We start from the raw sequence: 20,305 nt of genomic DNA, 5'->3' as shown, positions 1-20,305 counted from the left end.
GGGGAGTTGAGAGAGCTGGGGAGCATTCAGATCATCGGCGAAAGGGAGGGTCTGGGCCTCAACTAAATGGTAACGAAGACAAGTTCCAGCTTCACGCACAACGTGAGATAGAAAAGTCAAATAAAACATTCACTTTGCCCTTTATTATTCCGTTTAGGCTGGTAAAGCAGGACTGATGAAGTTTTTGCCAGGTAGACAAAACTATCAGCATCAGGTTTTTATCTGAAATATCTCCCTCATTACACTTGGATCTGAGTAGGTTTCCACCACCCACGGAGACTGAATAACCGGCTTTCCGAGTTATTCCTGATAGAGTTCTCGTTATTACAAACGACTCGGGATCCCTACTCCGCCTCAAAAGAAGGGCAAGAAAAGGGAATCGGTATCAGTATTTGAGAAAGACGTTTTTATAAATAATCGGTAGGCATCACTTTTGCGCTTTAAAAAACTTGCTATTCTTTCAAAAACTCTGAGGAACGGAAAACCTGCAAGTGGTCAGATGGGCCCGCAGCAATCCACCAAACAAGGTAAAAATTTACTTTCACAACAGACGGCTTTACGGGGTCTTTTCCACTGTTAAGTGGAGGAAAATAGACCCTGGACAGTGGCTGGAGGGACTGCACCAAGTCTCTTTTTAAAGAAGGGTTTGCCATTCTTAAGTGAACAAGCCGCTGTTCAAGGCCCTACTCCGGGATCTAGCACCTTCAGCAAGTCGCTCCCCACTCTGGGGAGCAAATTTTCTCCGTCAAATAAGGAAAAAGGGTGTGCGTGTGTATGCGTAGAGGAGACTGGACTGGAAGTGCTTTTAAATCAGGTCGTTTCCTAACGATTTCTCCCCTTCCTGTGCTAGTTCCCTCGAGGAGAAAAACCTGTGAATTAATTCTTTGGATATGAAAATAAAGCAGGCACCCTTGCCTCGAGGGTAAGTATTAGAAAAAAGGAATCCGAACAGCTGAGGAACCTGACGCATCCAGCACCTGCACCTCCCGCCCCACAAACCCTCCCTCCACGCGAAGAGACCCAGGAGCAAAAACAAGATGGCGTCAGCGCGCAGGGGCCCGCCCGCGCCCCCGCGACTCCGCACTGCGGCAGCGGACGGAGGCCGCACCGCATTGGCCGCCTGCGATGAGGTCATCTTAGGGGCGGAGCCCGGCGGCGGCGCGGGGGCGGGGCCTTGTGGACGCACGCACGTCAAGGCGCTGCTAGCCGGAGCCGCAGAGGCTGCGGGCTTGGTCTGCGGCGGCTGCTGTGGCGGCGTCCCGGCCCGCGGCTCGAGGTGAGCGGGGGCTGTAGGTATGGCGCGACAGGAAGCAGCCTCCGAGGGGCACAGGAAATCCTTCTAACAGCCGCCTCGCTTGTCAAAGGAATTAGCTGGGATCTTAGTTCTTCCAGAGGGAATGGAGGTTCATCCCTCTTCGGGGACCCCTCCTGTGGGCAGGGGAACCAGAGGTTCACTCCCATTCGGAGGCCCTGCTCCCTTCCCCCATTTGAGGGGTAGGCGGAGGAACTGAAGGTTATTGGGTAGGCAGAAGAATCTGGGGGGCTTCTTAAAGGGGCTTCCAATGTGAGGGTTCCCCCCTTTTATTCCCTGCTCCAGGAGGTAGGTGTGCCTGGGCTCAGAGAATTCCTGATTTCTCACGTAGTAGACAGGAACTGAAGCAGGTGAATTTGAATACCTATTAGGAGGCGAGGACTGGATGACAGTGGTGAGGCAGGGCGGGGAGGCGCTTTATTTGGACACATCTTGTGTAGAATTACTGTTTCTTCATATTTTGTTTTGTCACACCTCTCTCCCCAGAATCGCTTTGGTCTGTTTAAGTTTTCTGTTTGGCTCCAGTGGGATAGAGATGTTCTAGGGAGATTTGTAGTCATTAAAGAACAGAAGGAAGGAGGTAGCTCGTTGCAGACTGTCATTACCGGCAGCCTCTGAACTATGCTGATCGGGCATGATTTCATGTGTTTAGAGATTGTGGAATCTGTCCTTGTCGGGGGGTATGAGGGGCGGCGTATGGGGAGCTGGTAACTGCTGTTTTGGATGATTCAGGTATAGACAGTCTTAAAGTCAAGCTACATAACGTCTTGAGAAATCCTTGCTATACCTGAGTGTGCTGTTTTGCTGCCTTGAACATTAAGTACACAAAGGTTTTGTCATTCCAGTTTCTCAAAATGTCTCCCAGCCTTTCAGAAGAATAACTCTTCCTTTGACGCCCGTTCCACCTATCATTATGTGTGCCCTCATGATATGAAAAATACTGTGCGTTTTACTGACGTTGGATACTGTACAGTCTGTGCCTTACAATAGTTGATGGAGAATAAATAATTGCAGTTTCAGGACCACTGATAGCGCCAATTGTCTTCCATACCCGGCAACAAGCCAGCCCTAAAAGGAAACCTTCATTGGCACATGCATGAGAAGCTTGAACAGATGGAAGAACGTAATTAGTCTGGAAGGTGAGGATAAGAAACAGAAAGCTGTGGAGGTGGAACGCTTGTTCTCTGTGGCTTGATAAAACTGCTTTGTCATTATCAATGTATTCCTGTTGTGCTTGACTTGAAATTGAGCTTAATATGCAAGATGGTTCTTCTTATTTTGTTGTTGTTGTTGTTGTTTTAGATAATGCTTAGTGTTTGGATTCCTTGGGGAGAAATGGTGTTTTCCGAGACGTTTGGAAGGTTAAACCCTTTAAGGTAGCCGTAGCTTTAGGGTAGTGCTGGGACTTTGGCTGTTAAAAATGGGCAGTAGTGGGGCCGGCCCGGTGGTGCATCGGTTAAGTGCACACATCCTGCTTCTCTGTGACCTGTGGTTCGCTGGTTCGGATCCCAGCTGTGGACATGGCACCGCTTGGCAAAAGCCATGCTGTGGTAGGCGTCCCACGTATAAAGTAGAGGAAGATGGGCACGGATGTTAGCTCAGGGCCAGTCTTCCTCAGCAAAAAGAGGAGGATTGGCAGCAGTGAGCTCAGGGCTAATCTTCCTCAAAAAAAAAAAAAAAGAAATGGGCAGTAGAGGGTAGAAAACTACTTGGGACAGAGACATCCTTTATGAGAGTATAATTAACGTAGGTCTCCTCTGTTTCCTGACACAATAAAAAAAAAAAAAGAGCAGTGTGAATGTCACTGCCTCATAATATTGTGTCCAGGATATTTAAAGAGCTGTTTGGGATTCCCAGTTCCTGTTTTTAATCTGGACACATTCTTATGTATTGAGATGTCCCAAAATATTGTCATTCGATCCTCATGTTGACTGCAGAGGAAGTGACTTTTCATCAGACGCTCTGCAGGAGAGGATTCAATAACAGCCTTTGTAATGTCTCCTTTTCATCTTTCTAAGCAGGATGTCAAAACAGTTGTTGAAGACCTGTCAGCATGGGGTGGAAGATATGAAGGGAAAATGAAAGTGCCTTACTGGGGTGTTGTTTTTCTTAGCCCTCTTGGTATTTTCCAAGGTCATATAATTTTCTCTTTTTGCCTTAGATTGAAGAGAAATCCAGGTCCTCAGCTGACTGCTACTTTCTGCCACCATGGGGGAACTTTTCCGGAGTGAGGAGATGACACTGGCCCAGCTTTTTCTACAGTCAGAAGCTGCTTATTGTTGCGTCAGTGAATTAGGAGAACTCGGAAAGGTTCAGTTTCGTGATGTAAGTAGTTGTGGCTGCTTCTTGATTACTGCTGAACTCTATTTTTCTTGTCTTGGCCAATTGCCTTATGATGAATGTTTTACTTTTTATTTGCAAAAATAACATTGTACTACTGGCTTACTATTGGTAGAGTGTGCACTTTGAATTGTCTTTCTAGAGGTGAGAATGTTTTGTGCCAGTCCTTCCATGCTTTTATTAGCTCCCCCTTTGGGAATAATCCTAAGTATTTTCAAGGTAATTGCTTGAGATGCAAGTAGAGGACACCAAACTAACCTGTTCAAGGCTTGAACTTTGCTTTTTGGGCTCCTTAACACCCATAGCAGGGTATTAAAAAGAAATTGTCATAGCTCTTCCATACAATAGCACATATTTATTACAAAATTTGAAGCATCAGTTACAAATATATAGTGCATAAGTAAGCATATACTGAATACCCATTATTTTGAAGCATTATGCTGGGCACTTGGAGAAGATATCAAAAGAAAATGGAGTCTAACAGTAAAAAAGTATGCCCTATGGGGCTTACAATCTGATCAGGAAGGCACAATATAGGCTGCTGAAAGGAGGGGGAGTTAACAGTTCTCTGTACACATTCTCAAAGCACCGTGTGCCTCTCATTGGTAGCACTCATTATAGTCGTGATTTTACATTCACCAGGGTGAGTGGTTGATTAAAGTCTCTCTCTTCTACTGTGATCTAAGCACCATGAAGACAGACATTCATTGTTGTATCCTTAGTGCCCACATACAAGATATTCAGTCAGTATTTGTTGGAATGAATGAATGAATGGATGAAGTGGTCAGAAAGGAGTGAGATTAATCAATATTGGCTTCCTGGAATTGGCAAGCTTTCAGGAAGTTCTCAGTGTGAGCTGAAATTGCACAAATATAATCCAGCGATGTGGTCTTATTCCTCATTGTCTTTGAACATTTTTATGCTGTCTCTCTTCTGATTTTCTCCTACCTGAGTCTGATTCTTTCTCTTACCTTTCTGAGAATTCATTTTTATTGTCCACGAGCCTCTCTTTTATCTTCCCCACCCCCTGCCCTCTGTGTCACTGTTGCCCAAGCTCCCTTCTCTGCCTCTCCAGATAGGCTTCTTAACACCCACATCTTCCTTTGTCATCTTTTCTGGTGATCTCATCTATTCTCAAGTCTTCCATCTTTATATAGTGAGTCCCAAATCAGTATCTCTGGCCCTGACCTCCCAAACGCCATCCTTGAATTTACAGCTCTCTAACATTGTTGTCATGTCTGCTTCTCAAGTTCAGTATGCCTAAATTCCAACACCTTACCTTTTCACAAACTATTTTTTCATGCTGACTTTCTAAATTTGTGCTAATGCATTGATATTCTACCAGTTTTCTAGACTTGAAACCTGTCACCCTTAATTTGCAATCCTTCATCTGGTGTTATAGTTTCTCTTCTTAACACCCATTGTGTCTATTCAGCATTCTTAACTTTTACTTATGATGTATTTCAATGATACAAAAAATTATAGGGAATAATATAGCGAATACCTCTGTTTCTACTATCTACTTAAGAGATAGGCATTCCACATACAATTGAAGGCTCCTGCGTATCCCTCCTCCATGCCGTTTCTCTCCCCTCCTCCCCAGAGGTAACTTCTGCAATGATTTTTGCTTTTAATCATTCCTGTGTGTTTTTATTTTTTACTTTTGCTATGCATGTATGTATCACTAAATAGTAATATAGAGTATAATTTTTTATGTTTTAAACATATATAGAGAGTATCATATAGTATGTATCCTTTAGCAGGTGCTTTTTAAATTCAGCATTTGTGCGATTTGATCATGTTGATGCAGGTAGTGCTAGTTCATTGCTTTAAATTGCTATGTAGTTATTGTGAGAATGTGCACAGTCTATCTGTACATTTTTTCTTTCTGATGAACATTTAGGTTGATTGCACCTCTTTGCTATTGCAGTGTTGCCATTGAAGATTCATATATATATATTTGTTTCCTGGTATACATGTGTGATAGTTCCTCCAGGAGAGCAGTTTTCAAACTTTGTGGCCTAAGGATCTCTTTACACTCTTAAAAAATTATTGAGGACCCAAAGGGCTTTTATATGAGTTATAGCTATCGATATTTTCTGTGTTGGAAATTAAAATTGATAAATACTTTAATTATTTATTTATTAAACATTTAATACTTGTAATAATGAACCCACTACATGTTGTCATAAATAACATTTTAATGAAAAAAATTATATTTCCCAAAACAAAAAAAACATCAGAAGAGTGGCATTTTAAAACATTTTTTAATGTCTGAATTCATAGAAAACAGCTGGGTTCTCATATTTGCTTCCGCAGTCAGTCTGCTGTGATGGACATCATGAGCCTCTGGAAAGCTTTGCTGAACACTCATGAGGGAATGAGAATGAAAAAGGCAAATGGTGTCTTAGTGTTACTGTGAAAATAGTATTAATCTTGCTGACCTGCTGCTACTCCAGAGATTGTAACTAGGAGGGACATTGCTGAGTATCATGTGCATCTTTAACTGTTAGATGTTATCACAGTGTACTCACACAAATATACCTGTTCGTGCTCCCATTGCTGGTTGAGCATTCCTCTTGTTCCACAATTGGGTCAACACCTCTGTGCTGAGACTTAAACAGATTTGCCAATATGCTGGGTGTGAAGTGATATCTTATTGTTGTTTTAATTTTCATTTTCTAGATTAGTACATTTGGTATCTTTTTATCTGTTAAAAGGGCATAATGGGTTTAATTTTCCATGAATATCTACCCATATCATCTGCCTGTTTTTCCGTGGGGTTTGCTTGTCTTTTGTTTATTGACTTACAGGATTTGTAAAAGTTCTTCATGTATTCTGGAAGCTAATCTTTTTCTAATCCTTTTCTGATAACCTTCTGCAGTCTGTGGCTTGTCTTTTCCTTTTGGCTACAATTATCATACAAAAAGCTTATTTTTCTTTTTTGAAAATCAGTATTTTCTTTTTTCCTAAATTTTTATTTAAAAAAACTTCAAGCCTGAAAACTCTTATGTAAATTCACTAGTTGTTAACATTTTGCTACATTTGATGTGAACTTTTTTTACTGTACCGTTAGAGAGTAAGCTGTTTCTTCCTTTGAAGTCCTTATCCTTTTCTTTCTTTTTCTTATTTTACCATACACATTGGGACCTTCATTAACATGCTGAAGAAGAGTAACAGCAAGCTAATACTGGTTAGGATTATGTTTAGCTATATGTAACGGAAAACCCAGGTGATAGTGGTGTACTTTTCTCACATAACATGAAGTCCAGCTTCACGCTGCCATCAGTATCCTAGGATCATTCTGTATTTGTTTGGCCATCCTTGAGCATTTAGCTTTTGTCCTTACAGATGACCACCTCCACAGCTCCAGGAATTTCACTCATGTTCTAGGCAGCAAGGAGGAAGTGCAAGGAGGAAGGAGAAGTACTTCTATCAGGATAAAAAAGACTTTCCCTAGACCAGCCCAGTGGCATAGTGGTTAAGTTTGCAGGCTCTGTTTCTGCAGCCCGGGGTTTGCGGGTTCAGATCCCGGATATGGACCTACACACCCCTTGTCAAGCCATTGTGGTGCCATCCCATGTACAAAATAGAGGAAGATTGGCACAGATGTTAGCTCAGTGACAGTGTTCCTCAAGCACAAAAGAACAAAACCACCTTTCCCAGAAATCCTCAGCAGACTTTGCTCATTTATCGTTGCCCAGAATTATGGCATACTCCAGCTGCAAGTGAGTCTGAGAAATGTAGTTTTTCAACTGAACAGTTGCTGCCCTGAACAGAATTGGGAAGTAGGGCAAAATGCTATGTATCTGTCACCTTGCATTTCCTGTCTTGCTCCTGACTTTAAGAGGAATCTTTTTAATGTTTCACAATTTAAATAAGATATTTACTCTTAAGTTTTTGGAAAATTCTATTAGATTATGTAGATTCCTTTCAATTTCTGATTTCCTAAAGTTATTGTCACTAATGGTTGTAGAATTTTATTGAATGCCTTTTCTTCATCTGTTGAGGTTATCATGTTTTTTCTCCTTTAATCTATTAATTTGGTGAATTACATATCCAGATTTTTTCCTACTATTTTTTTAAACAGCTCTACTGAGATATCATACAATTTTTCCATTTAAAGTGTACAATTCAGTGATTTTTAGTATACTCACAAAGTTGTACGACCATCACCACAATCAATTTTAGAAGATTTTCATTACCCAACAAGAAACCCTGTACCCATTAACAGTCACTCCTTGTTTCCTCCCAACCCCACTCCCTCCCTTCCAGCCCCTGGCAACCACCAGTCTACTTTCTGTTTCTGTGGATTTGTCTATTCTGGACATTTCATGTGAATGGAATCATACAATATGTAGTCTTTGGTGATGGGCTTCTTTCATTTAGCATAATGTTTTCAAGGCTCATCCATGTTGTAGCATGTGTGTGTACTCTTTTTTGCATATTTTTAAAATATGAAAATATGCGACATATTAAAATGGGTGGTTTCAATGTAAGAAGTAGTTGTTATCTAGTGTCTCTGCAAAATATACCACTCTGGGTTTTAGAGCGACAATTGAGTAAGAGACGTTTCCTCACTCAACTTGTTCAAAATCTTCTGTGACTGCTATGTCCCCTCATCCATTCTTCTCTACTCTTCAGTCCCTTACTGTCTAACACTTACAATCATAAAGACAATTTACATTTCTTAATAGGTGCCGTGCTGAGCACTGCACATTATTATTGCGGGTATCCTCACAACAGCCCTGAGAAGTAGAACCTACTTTGAAGAGTGGAACATAGTATTCTCATTTTACAGATTAGGAACCTGTGGCATAGATGAAAATAACTTGCCCAAGGACACACCGATTTGTACCCAGGATTGTCTGATTCCACTGCCTGTGTTCTTCTTTTTTAATTGAGATATACCAAAACAGTCACCCTTTTACAGTGTACAATTCGGTGATTTTTAGTGTATTCGCAAAGTTGTGTAACCATCACCACTAGCTAATTCCAGGACATTTCATCACCCCCCCCAAAGAAACCCTGTACCCATTAGCAGTCACTCCCCGTCTCCCCCTCCCCCTAGCCCTTGGCAACCACTTAATCTATCTCTGCCTCAATGATTTTTTTTATCATTCCATTCTAAATATTTTAAGATTTTTGTTATAATTTCTTCTTTGAGCTGTAAATTATTTAGAACTATTTTAGAATTTCCAAGTATGTTGTTTAACATGTATTTTTGATGTTGATTTCTAACTTAATTGCATTGTACTCAGAGAACATTGTCTATATAGTATCAATTCTTTACTGAGACTTACTGTATGACCTGTTTTGTGGTAAGTTTTTATAGGTGAATTCTTCAAGAGAGAACTGTTGGATGTAGATACAGAAAATATACATGTGTGTATATTAGATTAAGCTCATTAATTATGTTCAAATTTTCTCTATCCTTATTGATATTTGGTAGATTTATGTGTCAATAATTTAAAAGTTATATTAACTTTTCCCACTAAGTAGACAGATTTGTCTGTTTATCCTTGTAGTTCTGTTAATTTTTGTTTGAAATATTTCAAAGATGCCTTACTGGAATATTTCAGGTCGCCTTTCCTGAAACAGGCTGTGGGGCGGCTTCAGTTGAACCTTGCCTCCGGATTATGAAACCAATAAAGTTAGCCGAAGTCTTGTAACTACTTTCACTTCAGAGTGTTGTGTTTATTGAAGTGCAAATTTCTGAATGAGAGGCCGAGATGCTGCCTGTTCAGTGGAAAAGAAAACCAACAACAAACATTTTATTATGGACCCACAAGTTTAGAATTGTCACATCTTCCTGGGAATTGTTCTTATTATGTAGTGATTCTCTTAATTTCTAGTAATGCATTCTGCCTTAGATTCCCTCTGTCTAATATTATTATACCAACAATTTCCTCACTAGTTTCTCTGTCAGCAGTTTCTCCCTCTTACAGTCATTCTTTACACACAATATTATTCTTAAAAACAGTAAATCTTTAAAGTATAAAAAAGGGACCGGCCCTGTGGCCGAGTGGTTAAGTTCGCACGCTCCGCTTCGGTGGCCCAGGGTTTCCCTGGTTCAGATCCTGGGCACGGACATGGCACCGCTCATCAGGCCATGCTGAAGCGGCGTCCCACATGCCACAACTAGAAGGACCCACAACTGAAATATACAACTATGTACTCGGGGGCTTTGGGGAGAAAAAGCAGAAAAATAAAAAGATTGGCAACAGTTGTTAGCTCAGGTGCCAATCTTTAAAAAGAAAAAGTATAAAAAAAATTCAGATCATTTGCTTCCCTATTGCCCATAGGACAAAGTCTTCTACTTCCTGCTCTTTATATACCCTTTCTCTTCAGCTATAGTAAATTTCTCCCCTTTTCTGAGTATGTGGTTTATTTCTGTTTCTGAGTCGCTCGCCATGATCTTACCGCTTTCGTTCTTCCTACGTCTGCTGGGTGAACTCGGCCTCATCCCCCACAGTCGCAGCTCAGGTGTTACGTTTGTACATCTTTTTTCTCTTTATCTCCAAGATAGAATTAGTTACTCCTTCTGTGTATGTTTGTTTGGGTTTTTTTTCACCCAGTTCTTTTTTATGGAGGTAAAATTTTTATTCAGTGAAATGCATAGACCTTAAGGGTACAGTTTCATAATTTTGGTATTTATATACCTTTGTAGCCATAACCCCAATCAAGATATAGAATACTTCCATCAGCCCAGAAAGTTACCTTGTACCCACTTTTGGTCACTCCCCACCCGCTGAAGGTAATCACTGTTTTTATTTCTAGTATTATAGATTTCTTTTGCCTGTTCTTGAACTTTATGGAAATGGAATCATACATTATAAACTCTTACGTCTGACTTTTTTTCACTCAACCTAATGTTTTTGGGATTTATCTGGTTTTACATGAATCTGTAGTTGATTCTTTTTTATTGCTGAGAAGTATTCCATTGTATGAATATACTACAATGTCCTTATCCATTCTCCTGTTGATGGACATTTGGATCATTGCCAGTTTGGGGCTATTATGAATAAGGCTGCTATGAACATTTCATACCAGTCTCTGTGAGCATGTTTTCATCTCTCTTAAGCAAGTACCTAGTAGTGGAATGCTTAGTCATTAGGTGTATGTTTAACTGTGTAAGAAACTGCCAACAATACTTTACTTACTTTTTAATAGCTTTTATCACAACAAATTGTATTTATTGGTTTGTGTCTGTCTCTTCTGAGACTGGTAGCTCTTCAAATCTAGGACATATCTTATTCTTTGTATTTATAGTAGTGCCTAATACAGTGTCTGGCACGTAAGTATTGAGTGAGTAACTTTCTTTAAGATTTTATTTTATTTTTTTTCCTTTTTTCTCCCCAAAGCCCCCTAGTACATAGTTGTATATTCTTAGTTGTGGGTCCTTCTAGTTGTGGCATATGGGATGCCCCCTCAGCATGGCCTGATGAGCAGTGCCATGTCCGCGCCCAGGATTCCAACTGGCAAAACCCTGGGCCACTGCAGCGGAGCGTGCGAACTTAACCACTCAGCCACGGGCCTGGCCCCTATGAGTAACTTTCTTTTGTTATGTTACTTTTATGGAATTTATCACATGCTATCTTATTGGTTGTGTTCATCTTTCTTCTCTGCTAGATTGCAAGCTCCTTAATGAGTAGGAACTTGTTTTATTCTTGTTTCTATTTCCCAGAATATCTGTCACATTGCTTTGAAAATTACTCATGATGTGTGAATGAATAAACCAAGCCGTCCCCTAAAAGGTGATGACTCTGGGACAGAAGAACAAGATAAGTTTGCCTTCTGTCTCTTCTGATTGGGAAGAAGGAAAGAAGGAAAACCAGGCAGAACTTCTGTTATATCCGTCACCCAAATTTTTGATGGGGGAAGCTCACTGAGACGTTTGGCCTGGCAAGAACATTTTACACCACAGTGCTTTGTCTGATTTGCCTCCATTCCACTAATATGTTGCAGCAGTAAGGGAGGGGTTTTTATCTTTAGTTGGTGTGACTGGCCCCAATGCAAATTGTGAGGATCAGTAGACACTTTTTATTGTTGTTACGTCTTACATTGACACAAAATTGGGTTTTCACTTTGCAGGATATGTTGCTTGTGAAACAAAGGAAATGGATGCAATATTTGAATGTTTGATATTGTGTTCTTATTTTGCAGTTAAATCCAGACGTGAATGTTTTCCAGCGGAAATTTGTGAATGAAGTTAGAAGATGTGAAGAAATGGATCGAAAGCTTCGTATGTGCATTTTGATTCTGTATGATGTTCCTATAATGAGTCATTTGTCTTAAATTAGAGACACTGGTCCTCTTAATAAAGAAAGAAAATTCTACAGGAGAAAAAAATCTTATAATCATGATGTTACAATGGTGTTTAGGCTAGGTGGTGCTTACTGGAAACCTTGTTTGAGATGACAGGGCTGCAAGCTGAAAACACTGGTTATTTTTTTGTGGGAAGGGTTTTATAGCAGTACTACATTATGGAATTCTGAGAGATAGGACCCAAACCACCATCAATTTTAGATGTCAGCATAGTCACCTTTTAATTTGAGCTATTTATGCAGGAAGAAACTAACGTTTACTAAGGTTCTATTGAGAGTTAGGGTGACCATATGTTTATTTCATTCATTCCCCACAACATTCCTTTAAGATGGGTGTTACCTCATTTAATAAACGAGGAAACCAAAGATCAGAGAGGTTAAGTGACTTGCCCAAGAACATAAGTGGTCGTGATGGAATCAGTATTTGAATCCAGGTTCTTCCGTCTGGCTCTAAAACCCGTGATCTTGCTACTATACCATGCCAGCTTTCCTTTAGCTGATAGGTGAATTTGGTTCCTGTCCTAAAAAAAGTCAGTGATTGTCACCTGAAACACTTTTCTCTTCTGGTGTTTTGGGGCCTTATTCTGTGTCTTGCTTTTTGGTTTTTGTTTTGTTTTGTTTCACTTAAAACTGACCTGATTGTTTTCAAATTTAATGATCCTTTTGATCTGAAGTTATCTTGTTAGTGTGCCAAGTCTCAAATGGAATTGTGTTCTTCTGTAGCTCTACTGTGCCAACCATGTCTGTCACCAGAACCAGCGTACTTTGGGGTAGTAGTCACACAAGTGGAGAACTGAACCTAGATAAGGACCAGTTTTAAGGTCAGAAGAGGGAAAGAAGACAGCAGTGAGATGGTAACCCTTTTTGGGGTAGCTATGCTTTAGAGAGTGTGGGGTGGGAGGACGGGGAATGTGAAGAAAAAAGGATTTACATATTCTGCTTCTTTTATGTGAAAGTATCTTTCTTAGAATGGAGCCCTTTTTAGGCACGTTTTAGGTCCTATTATTATTTCCTCAAATATTGGTAATTCCAGGCATATGCTATCCATAAATGTTTTGATTCTGTTATTTTAGGATTTGTTGAGAAAGAGATAAGAAAAGCTAATATTCCAATTATGGACACTGGCGAAAACCCAGAGGTGCCCTTCCCTCGGGACATGATTGACTTAGAGGTAAATAACTCTTCTGAGGAAGTCAGTTAAGTTTCTCTCTACCTAAGTGCAACAATTACTTTCCTGAGTGGATGGAGAGTAGAGGAATTCTTACTATCCTTGTAGGCATTGTCTATCGATTACAAGTTTCTTGTGGATGGGATTAAAATTAATTCTCTTTTTTATGGTATAGAACAGTACCTTGAACAGTACCACATGCCGCTAAATAAACTTTTATTGGTTTATTGGAACCTTATTGAATTAATGTCAATTTATCTAGTTTTTATTAATCTCATAGACTAAATGAATAGCCAGTAGACTTTTCAATAATTATTTTATCCATCCGAAGTCCCCTGAGAAATTTTACCAAGTGTGTAATAAAATATAAAGGCAAAGAAAGAGCATTTTAAGCAAAAATTTTGATAGAGAAAATAGCCCTGTTAAAAATGCAGTCCTTTCTGGCTAGATATAAGATATCTTTGAGCCATCAGGGTGGAAAGAATTCTGTGGGATGAATGAATTCATCTGTCTTTCAGAGCAAGCATACTGAGCTTAGTTTGAGTTAATAGTTTGATTTTTTCTGTAGGCCAATTTTGAGAAGATTGAAAATGAACTGAAGGAAATCAACACAAACCAGGAAGCTCTGAAGAGGAACTTCCTGGAACTGACGGAATTAAAATTTATACTTCGCAAAACTCAGCAGTTTTTCGATGAGGTCAGACTATTGTTTCTTTTAGTATTTGAGCAGCTGGTATGATACCCGCACAAGTGGGCCATATTTTTATTCCAATAATTATTTTAATTTGCTAGTTTGAAAGCAATACCATTTTTACACCCTGTTTTAGTTGAACAAATATCAGATTATGTTCCATTTTTCATGCAGTACACAGCCAGCCATGGTTTTGTATATTTTTGCATTTTCTGCAATTTTTCATCTCAAGATGGGAAAAGGAATCCTAAAGGAGTTGTATAAACGTAGTTAGTTAAAATTTTTACATTGTATTTTAAGGTAAGTAAATACTTAAGGTTAAAGTTGAAGCAACAAGAAACATTTGGTTATACATGAAATTATAACAAAGGCTAACTCTCCAAACCTTTTGTCATCAAATTTAAATTTTTATTTTCTGTTTGCTTATCAACCTTTGAGCACATTTTTAAGTACTTCGGATAGCACATGTCACACTTTAATTTTTAAAGAGGTTTTCCTTATGTTGTATGGAAATATTGGTAGGAATTCTTGGATTTTCACATAAACACAACTGCATTACCTTATCGGGAAAAATGTTAATAAGCCCTTGGGTTGAAAATGTAGGTGACTAAGCTGCCAGTGACGGCTTGCTGAGGTCACCCCATGGAAAGGATTTGGAACAAGGCTTTTAGAAGGCTTCTTTCTCCTGATTAAACCTGGGGAGGAGTCTTACTCTCCATTTTGGCCTGGATGTGCTTTTTCTGATGGCCTAGGATATGGATAACTCTCTTTTTTACAAATGTCTTTGCCACCAGATTAGCAACATCAGGCACGTCAAAGATTGTTCCAGTCACTGTTCGGTGTGCCTTTTCATAAAGTTCTTTATTTCCTTTGCTTGACAAAAAAATTGTGGCAAAGCTTTTAAAAAAATAGAAGGCCCTATTTAGTTAGTGTCTCATATGTTCTCAGTTCTACTTTTAATTTCTGTCTTTTGAGGAAAGAATAGCTCTCCATAGTACTCTAGACTGGAGCAGGGGTTTGCCAACCAGCAGCATTAGCCTCACCTGGGAACTTGTCAGAATGCAAATTATCAGTCCCCACCCCACACTTTTTATATCAGAAACTCTGAGGGTGGGCCCCAGCAATCTGTTTTTACAAGGTGATTCTGAGGCACCCTGGTTTGAGAAACACCGGGCTAGAGACAGCTGAAGATGTGCTACATTCCTCAGTAACTAAGGATTTGACTCAGAGAAGCCGTGATAATTAAAAAGATCTGCTGGGGAGAGGGAAAGGGGAGAAGCTCCTATGAATTTAATTGCCTGGTCCTCTTAAGAATCAGAATCTGGCTAAGTATCAAGAGAGGTTTGGTGTGAATATTCAGCTTGCTCACTGAGTTTTGAATTTTGAGACTGATGGTAACTTATTTGACCAGCCCCCAAAGTCACATTAGAGGGCGTGGGACAGTGTGATTAACTCTTTCGAAGTGTTTCAGGCCTTTTGCAACAGGTATGACCACTTATGCCATATGGTCTTAAGGAACAAATAATCTGGAATTCGAGTATGCTCACTGCCTAAACATTATTGTATTTATATTCCTTAATTCACTGAGCATTTGATGAACACCTACTCTTTGTGAGGCATAAGATGAGTAAGACGTGGTCCCCATGTTCAGGGAATATATCACTTAGTCGTATCAGGAAATATCCCCGCACACAGTGCCTTCTTGTGCTCACAGATGGGTGCCTTTCTAAATGTGTCCAAGCTGCTGCCCACAATCCGGTGTAAACCTGGCCTCAAGATCAAAGCTTAGCTACTTTTTTTAACATCATGTGGGACTAAATTCTTTTGCTTTCTCCCACTTTTTTCCCTTTTGATATAGCCTTTAGTTTACTGCTGGGATGTTGCTGACGTATATGAAAATGTCTTTCATAACCAACTGAGTTTAAGGATTGGACTGGCTTTGTATCTAGTTCATTCTGGGAGAAATTCTGAATAAAGACTAACAAATGGTCTCCCTTCAGGGAAATAGTTATTTAAATAGTTAATTTTAGAATTAAAAAAATAGTAAATACAAGGGGAACCACTTGGAAAGATGATGTAAGGTTTTAAAATCGTAAGTTTTGGATTTAGGAATTTTCTTTGTGATTTTTAAGTCTAAACATGAAATGCCCATCCTGATAAGGCAGGCTTTACGTCTCCATGACCTTCTGTGCCCTGCCGTGGTGGGTTGTTTGCCCCTCCTACTCATGCAAAACTTTTGCTTTTTAATCTCCGGAAGTACTTTTGGACTAGAGGCCAGGCTATGAGAGGTTCTGCTGCTGCTTTTGTCATCAGCCCCTCTCATTCCTAGCACCCTCACCACAGTGCAGAAAGTCTTCTGGCAAGAGCCACACTGCCTTCCTTTCCTCTTCTCTTCACTCTCACTGGCAAGAGTCCGTGTCTTGCCCTGCTTTTGCTGAACAGGAGACAAAGCCTCACAGAGCAGCATGTCTGCATGTGCAAGTGCGAGTGTTAAATAATGCAAAAGATAAGGAAACCTGGACTCTTAAATCTCAGGAACTTAGGTTTTTCATGAGATTTTCTTCCATGCCTGAAATTATGATATTTGCAAATGGCCTAAAACACTACCAATTTTAAATCCTTTTTTATATGATTTGGTGAATATGATCACTAATTTCTAATAATGAGTTAGCAGGAAAAGGCTAAATCAGAAAATGATTCTTTCCATCTTTAGGCATATGGGTTATGATTGGCAGGGTGTGTAGAAGGGGAAAAGTAAACATATGTTGAATATTCTTATGATTTAAGATGATTACAGATTCGACTTAGCCAATTCTTATCCAGAGCATTTAAAATGACTTGTTAATGATTATCCTTTTCTCAGTCTTCTTGCTTATGAAGAACTGTAAGAGCTGGAGAGATTTCTCTGCATCTTTTACCATAAGCACCATAGCATATGAGAACGTAAAGAAGACTGGAAAAGTAATGGTTAATGGCATGCAGATTCTTGCCTTACTTTCCCTCTGAGTTTTCCACCCATCTGCTTTCTTTACTTTTCTTTCCCATCTGCCATCTCCTTCCAGGCTTGGGTGAATACCGTAGGTGATGAAATGTAATTTCTGTCTAAAGTAGGTGGAAGTACAAGTGTTTGTTCTTGGTAATTAACGTAGCTTGAACTGGATGTGCTGCCTCTGCTTAAGTGTGGACATAGAGCTACTGAAGTTCTGTGACTTCCTTTTTCAAGGCATGGTTTCAGTATTCTGATGGGGGAAGGGGTAAGCCAAAGGGCATAGCAGGTAATTAGAGGAACAGTGGCAGTGTTGTTATTGTTATTAGAGGAACCAGATTAGGATTTAGATACTCGATGACGTGCTTTTAGAGATTGCTTTAAAGGCCCTCAGTTAGTGGCTCTGGTCATCTGAGTTTCCCATCAGGCACAATTATTTTATTTAAAAATTGTTTAACTTTTTCTCTAAGATTTAGGGTTCTTAAGTATGAGGTAGTGAAATTAGTAATTAGAATATTATTGCAATTTATTTCTATTCAACTTTAATTCTGTTGGTTTTTTTATACCCAGAGAGTCCCAGATACAGTCTTTGGAGTAGTCTAGTTGCCAAGTGCTAGTTGCTATTCCATCAGTTGTCCCCTTTAGAGCACATCTGTTTTGCACTGAGTCTGATCTTCAGGGTTTACTTAATCCAGGTCTTGTGAGCTGTGCACGGAAGGAGGCGGGGGTCTTGTGAGTAGCAGTCAGTTTCAGTGATTTGTGCCAAGGGATGTCCCAAGAGCAAGTTGAAATGCTGTAGTCGTCTGGATCCTCAAAACTAGTTGCCTGTGGCTTGCAGTCAGATGATTCGATTTTAAGTAGAAACAAAAAGAGCCCCCTAAACTTCCATATGACAGCGAGTGGTAACCTGTGGCCCCATTATCTCTTCTTCAACTTTTCCAAATCTCATGATAGTATTTTTCTGCGTTTCTGGTGTATTCAGTGCCTGCCCTTCCCTTTTTTGTTTTTTTTAAATCAATGTTGAGTCTGCTTCTAGAATTTGCTTCCCGAAACAATTGCTTTTCACTTTTTTAGGCTTTCAGACTTACCATCTGTTTGGTTGGTTGGTTGATTTACTTATTGAGGAAGATTAGCCCTGAGCTAACATCTGCTGCCAATCCTCCTCTTTTTGCTGAGAAAGATTGGCCCTGAGCTAATATCCATGCCCATCTTCCTCTGTTTTTTATATGTGGGATGCCTGCCACAGCATGGCTTGATCAGCGGTGTGTAGGTCCCTGCCCAGGATCCGAACCAGCGAACCCTGGGCCAGCAAAGCAGAACATCCGAACTTAACTGCTGAGCCACCGGGCTGACCCCTACCTCTGGTTTATACTCAGTTTTTTCCTCCCTCTTCTACCGTTACATTAATGATTTTATCAAGTGAGTTTCCCAATATGGCACTTTTTGATAGCAGGGTTGACAGGAGTAGAATCAAATGGGAATTTGGAATGAAAGTGATAGAAAAAAATTGTCCTAACTTTTTGTATAGTTTTGCTTTTGAAAAGGAAGATTGTTCTGGCTTACTTCTAGTCTTTGGTCAAACAAGGAGTGCGTTGGCTATTACGGTTGGCTAGATCAGGCAGTCGAGAAGTCAGTTGGCCTCTGTTTTGTTTCCTTTCTGCTGAAAATAAAAGGTGGTCAGATGTGTAGCTTAGAGGGAGACTAGAAATAGAGACCTACATCTGAGAAAGCCCCTCTCCTTCATTTCATTGTATAAACTGTCATGGTGGAAATCATTTTAAATCTAAACAAACCAGCCCGTGAGCTCTATATTGGCTTATAATCTGTTGCTTTTCTTCACTTTACTTGTTTTAGATTGTTGCCTTAAGCTGTGTTCTCGAGAATCCTTAAACTGTAAAGCCTACATGAACATTTTAACGTTCTTAGATACGTTTTCACTTTTTCTTGCCTTTACGGATGCAGTGGAGGCCCAGGCCTGCTATTGTGTTTCTTATCCTTTTGGAGAAAGAAATACTCTTTAAATCCCATGATTTAGAGCATTTTGTATAGTGGCCATGCTGAAACTTGTCACGTTCTGAGTTTTTAAGAGCGTCAAAAACCTAGGTGTCTGGAGATGCCCCTTTGGTCTTTCTCCAGATCACAGTGTGTTTAAGATGGTGATGGGGCCTTCCTTTCTTCCTTGGAAAGAGAGTCTCCATCTTTCACATTCTCACACAGGGAAAATTCTAGTTTGTAGCCACCTAGAAATTTGATGTTGAGAGTATTTGCAGAGCTGCCTTGTTTTTGCTCGGAAGGAAGGAACACTTCAGCTCATCCACATGCAGAGGTAGTTCCTGGTACTTTGATGGCTCATTCAGGGAAACCTACGAGGTAAAATGGCTTCCACCAAGTAACAGATTTATATATATCACCATCATTTAAAGTTTTTTCTTTATTCCTTATTCCTTATTTCTAAAACCATTTCCCCAGATGCTTTACTGGGGCTGTTCTGCTTTCTTTACCTCTTGTTTCTTTCCTTTGTTTTCTTCTCCATTCTTATCTTCCTATTGTGGGTATGTCTTCTCTTTTGGTGTTTTTTTTCTTTTTTCATCTTTATTTTCTGAACTTATCTCCTGGTTCCTCGTTCCCTGCATGCCACTAACTATTTTCATTAGATATTAATTGATTTGTGAATTCAGGCTGAATTGCATCATCAGCAGATGGCGGATCCAGATCTGTTGGAAGAGTCCTCGTCCCTCTTGGAGCCAAGTGAGATGGGAAGAGGCACACCTTTAAGACTTGGGTAAGTACCACTCCTATCCCCTGTACACAGTGTGGTCATGCTCATTTTTGCTGTTCAAAAGAGCAGTGAGGCTGAGCATTCACTTGCTCCCAGGATACACTCTCTTCTTAGCCTGTTGAGAGGTGTTCCTAAGTCACTTTGGATTCAGTTCCTGAGTTGTTCTGTCAACCCTCTGCTGGGTCCAGGAATAAGACTTGACAGCCCTTTTGCCATAACAATGCATAGCCTCACATTTGTCATCTTTGCCCCCCTCCTCTCACTTGCCTTCTTTGTCTTAAAGCCTTCCATCCCATGGCATGGAATAGAGTTCCCTATCTGGCTCTTCTCCCCACAGCTTCGTGGCTGGTGTGATTAACCGGGAGCGCATCCCTACTTTTGAGCGCATGCTTTGGCGGGTGTGCCGGGGGAATGTATTCCTGCGACAGGCTGAAATCGAGAACCCCCTGGAGGATCCTGTGACTGTAAGACAAGGAAATTGCGTCCCATGGAGTAGGTCTTGTAAAGGGAGCTCAAAGCAGTAACACAACGTGGTGCCACCTGAATCTGACCCTCCCACAGAGGAGCCGTTGTGTTTACCCCTGCTTTGACCTGTGAATTTGAAGGATTGTTCTTTCCCTCTTAACTTCTGTCATATGTGTACATATGATGTATACGTGACATATACGTTTTCAAGTCTTACTCATTAGGTATTATTTTGAT

At 40.2% G+C, this 20,305-nt stretch overlaps 1 protein-coding gene across 15 annotated transcripts in view; it reads left to right on the top strand.

Annotated features, from left to right (window-relative positions):
• The first annotated feature begins 247 nt into the window (after nt 1-247).
• The window catches only part of ATP6V0A1 (ATPase H+ transporting V0 subunit a1), a 53,703-nt gene continuing 33,645 nt past the window's right edge, over nt 248-20,305 (top strand). For 4 of the 15 annotated variants that reach the window (XR_011522996.1, XR_011522998.1, XR_011522999.1 and 1 more), the window contains exons 1-8: nt 1,158-1,276; nt 2,327-2,451; nt 3,474-3,637; nt 11,819-11,897; nt 13,053-13,150; nt 13,716-13,844; nt 19,503-19,606; nt 19,941-20,067. Coding sequence is in view for 8 of the 15 variants with exons in the window: in XM_070560430.1 (XP_070416531.1) it covers nt 3,521-3,637; nt 11,819-11,897; nt 13,053-13,150; nt 13,716-13,844; nt 19,503-19,606; nt 19,941-20,067 (654 nt within the window). In the remaining 7 variants the exon portion in view is untranslated. Of the gene's footprint in view, nt 528-850; nt 1,277-2,326; nt 2,452-3,473; nt 3,638-11,818; nt 11,898-13,052; nt 13,151-13,715; nt 13,845-19,502; nt 19,607-19,940; nt 20,068-20,305 lie in introns of those variants that run through there. The other 11 variants (XR_011523001.1, XM_070560436.1, XM_070560434.1 and 8 more) reach the window with 5 other exon arrangements.

The sequence above is a fragment of the Equus przewalskii genome, chromosome 10 (assembly GCF_037783145.1).
Source record: "Equus przewalskii isolate Varuska chromosome 10, EquPr2, whole genome shotgun sequence".
In the NCBI taxonomy this organism is placed as follows: domain Eukaryota; kingdom Metazoa; phylum Chordata; class Mammalia; order Perissodactyla; family Equidae; genus Equus; species Equus przewalskii.
This window is presented reverse-complemented; position numbering and strand designations above follow the sequence as displayed.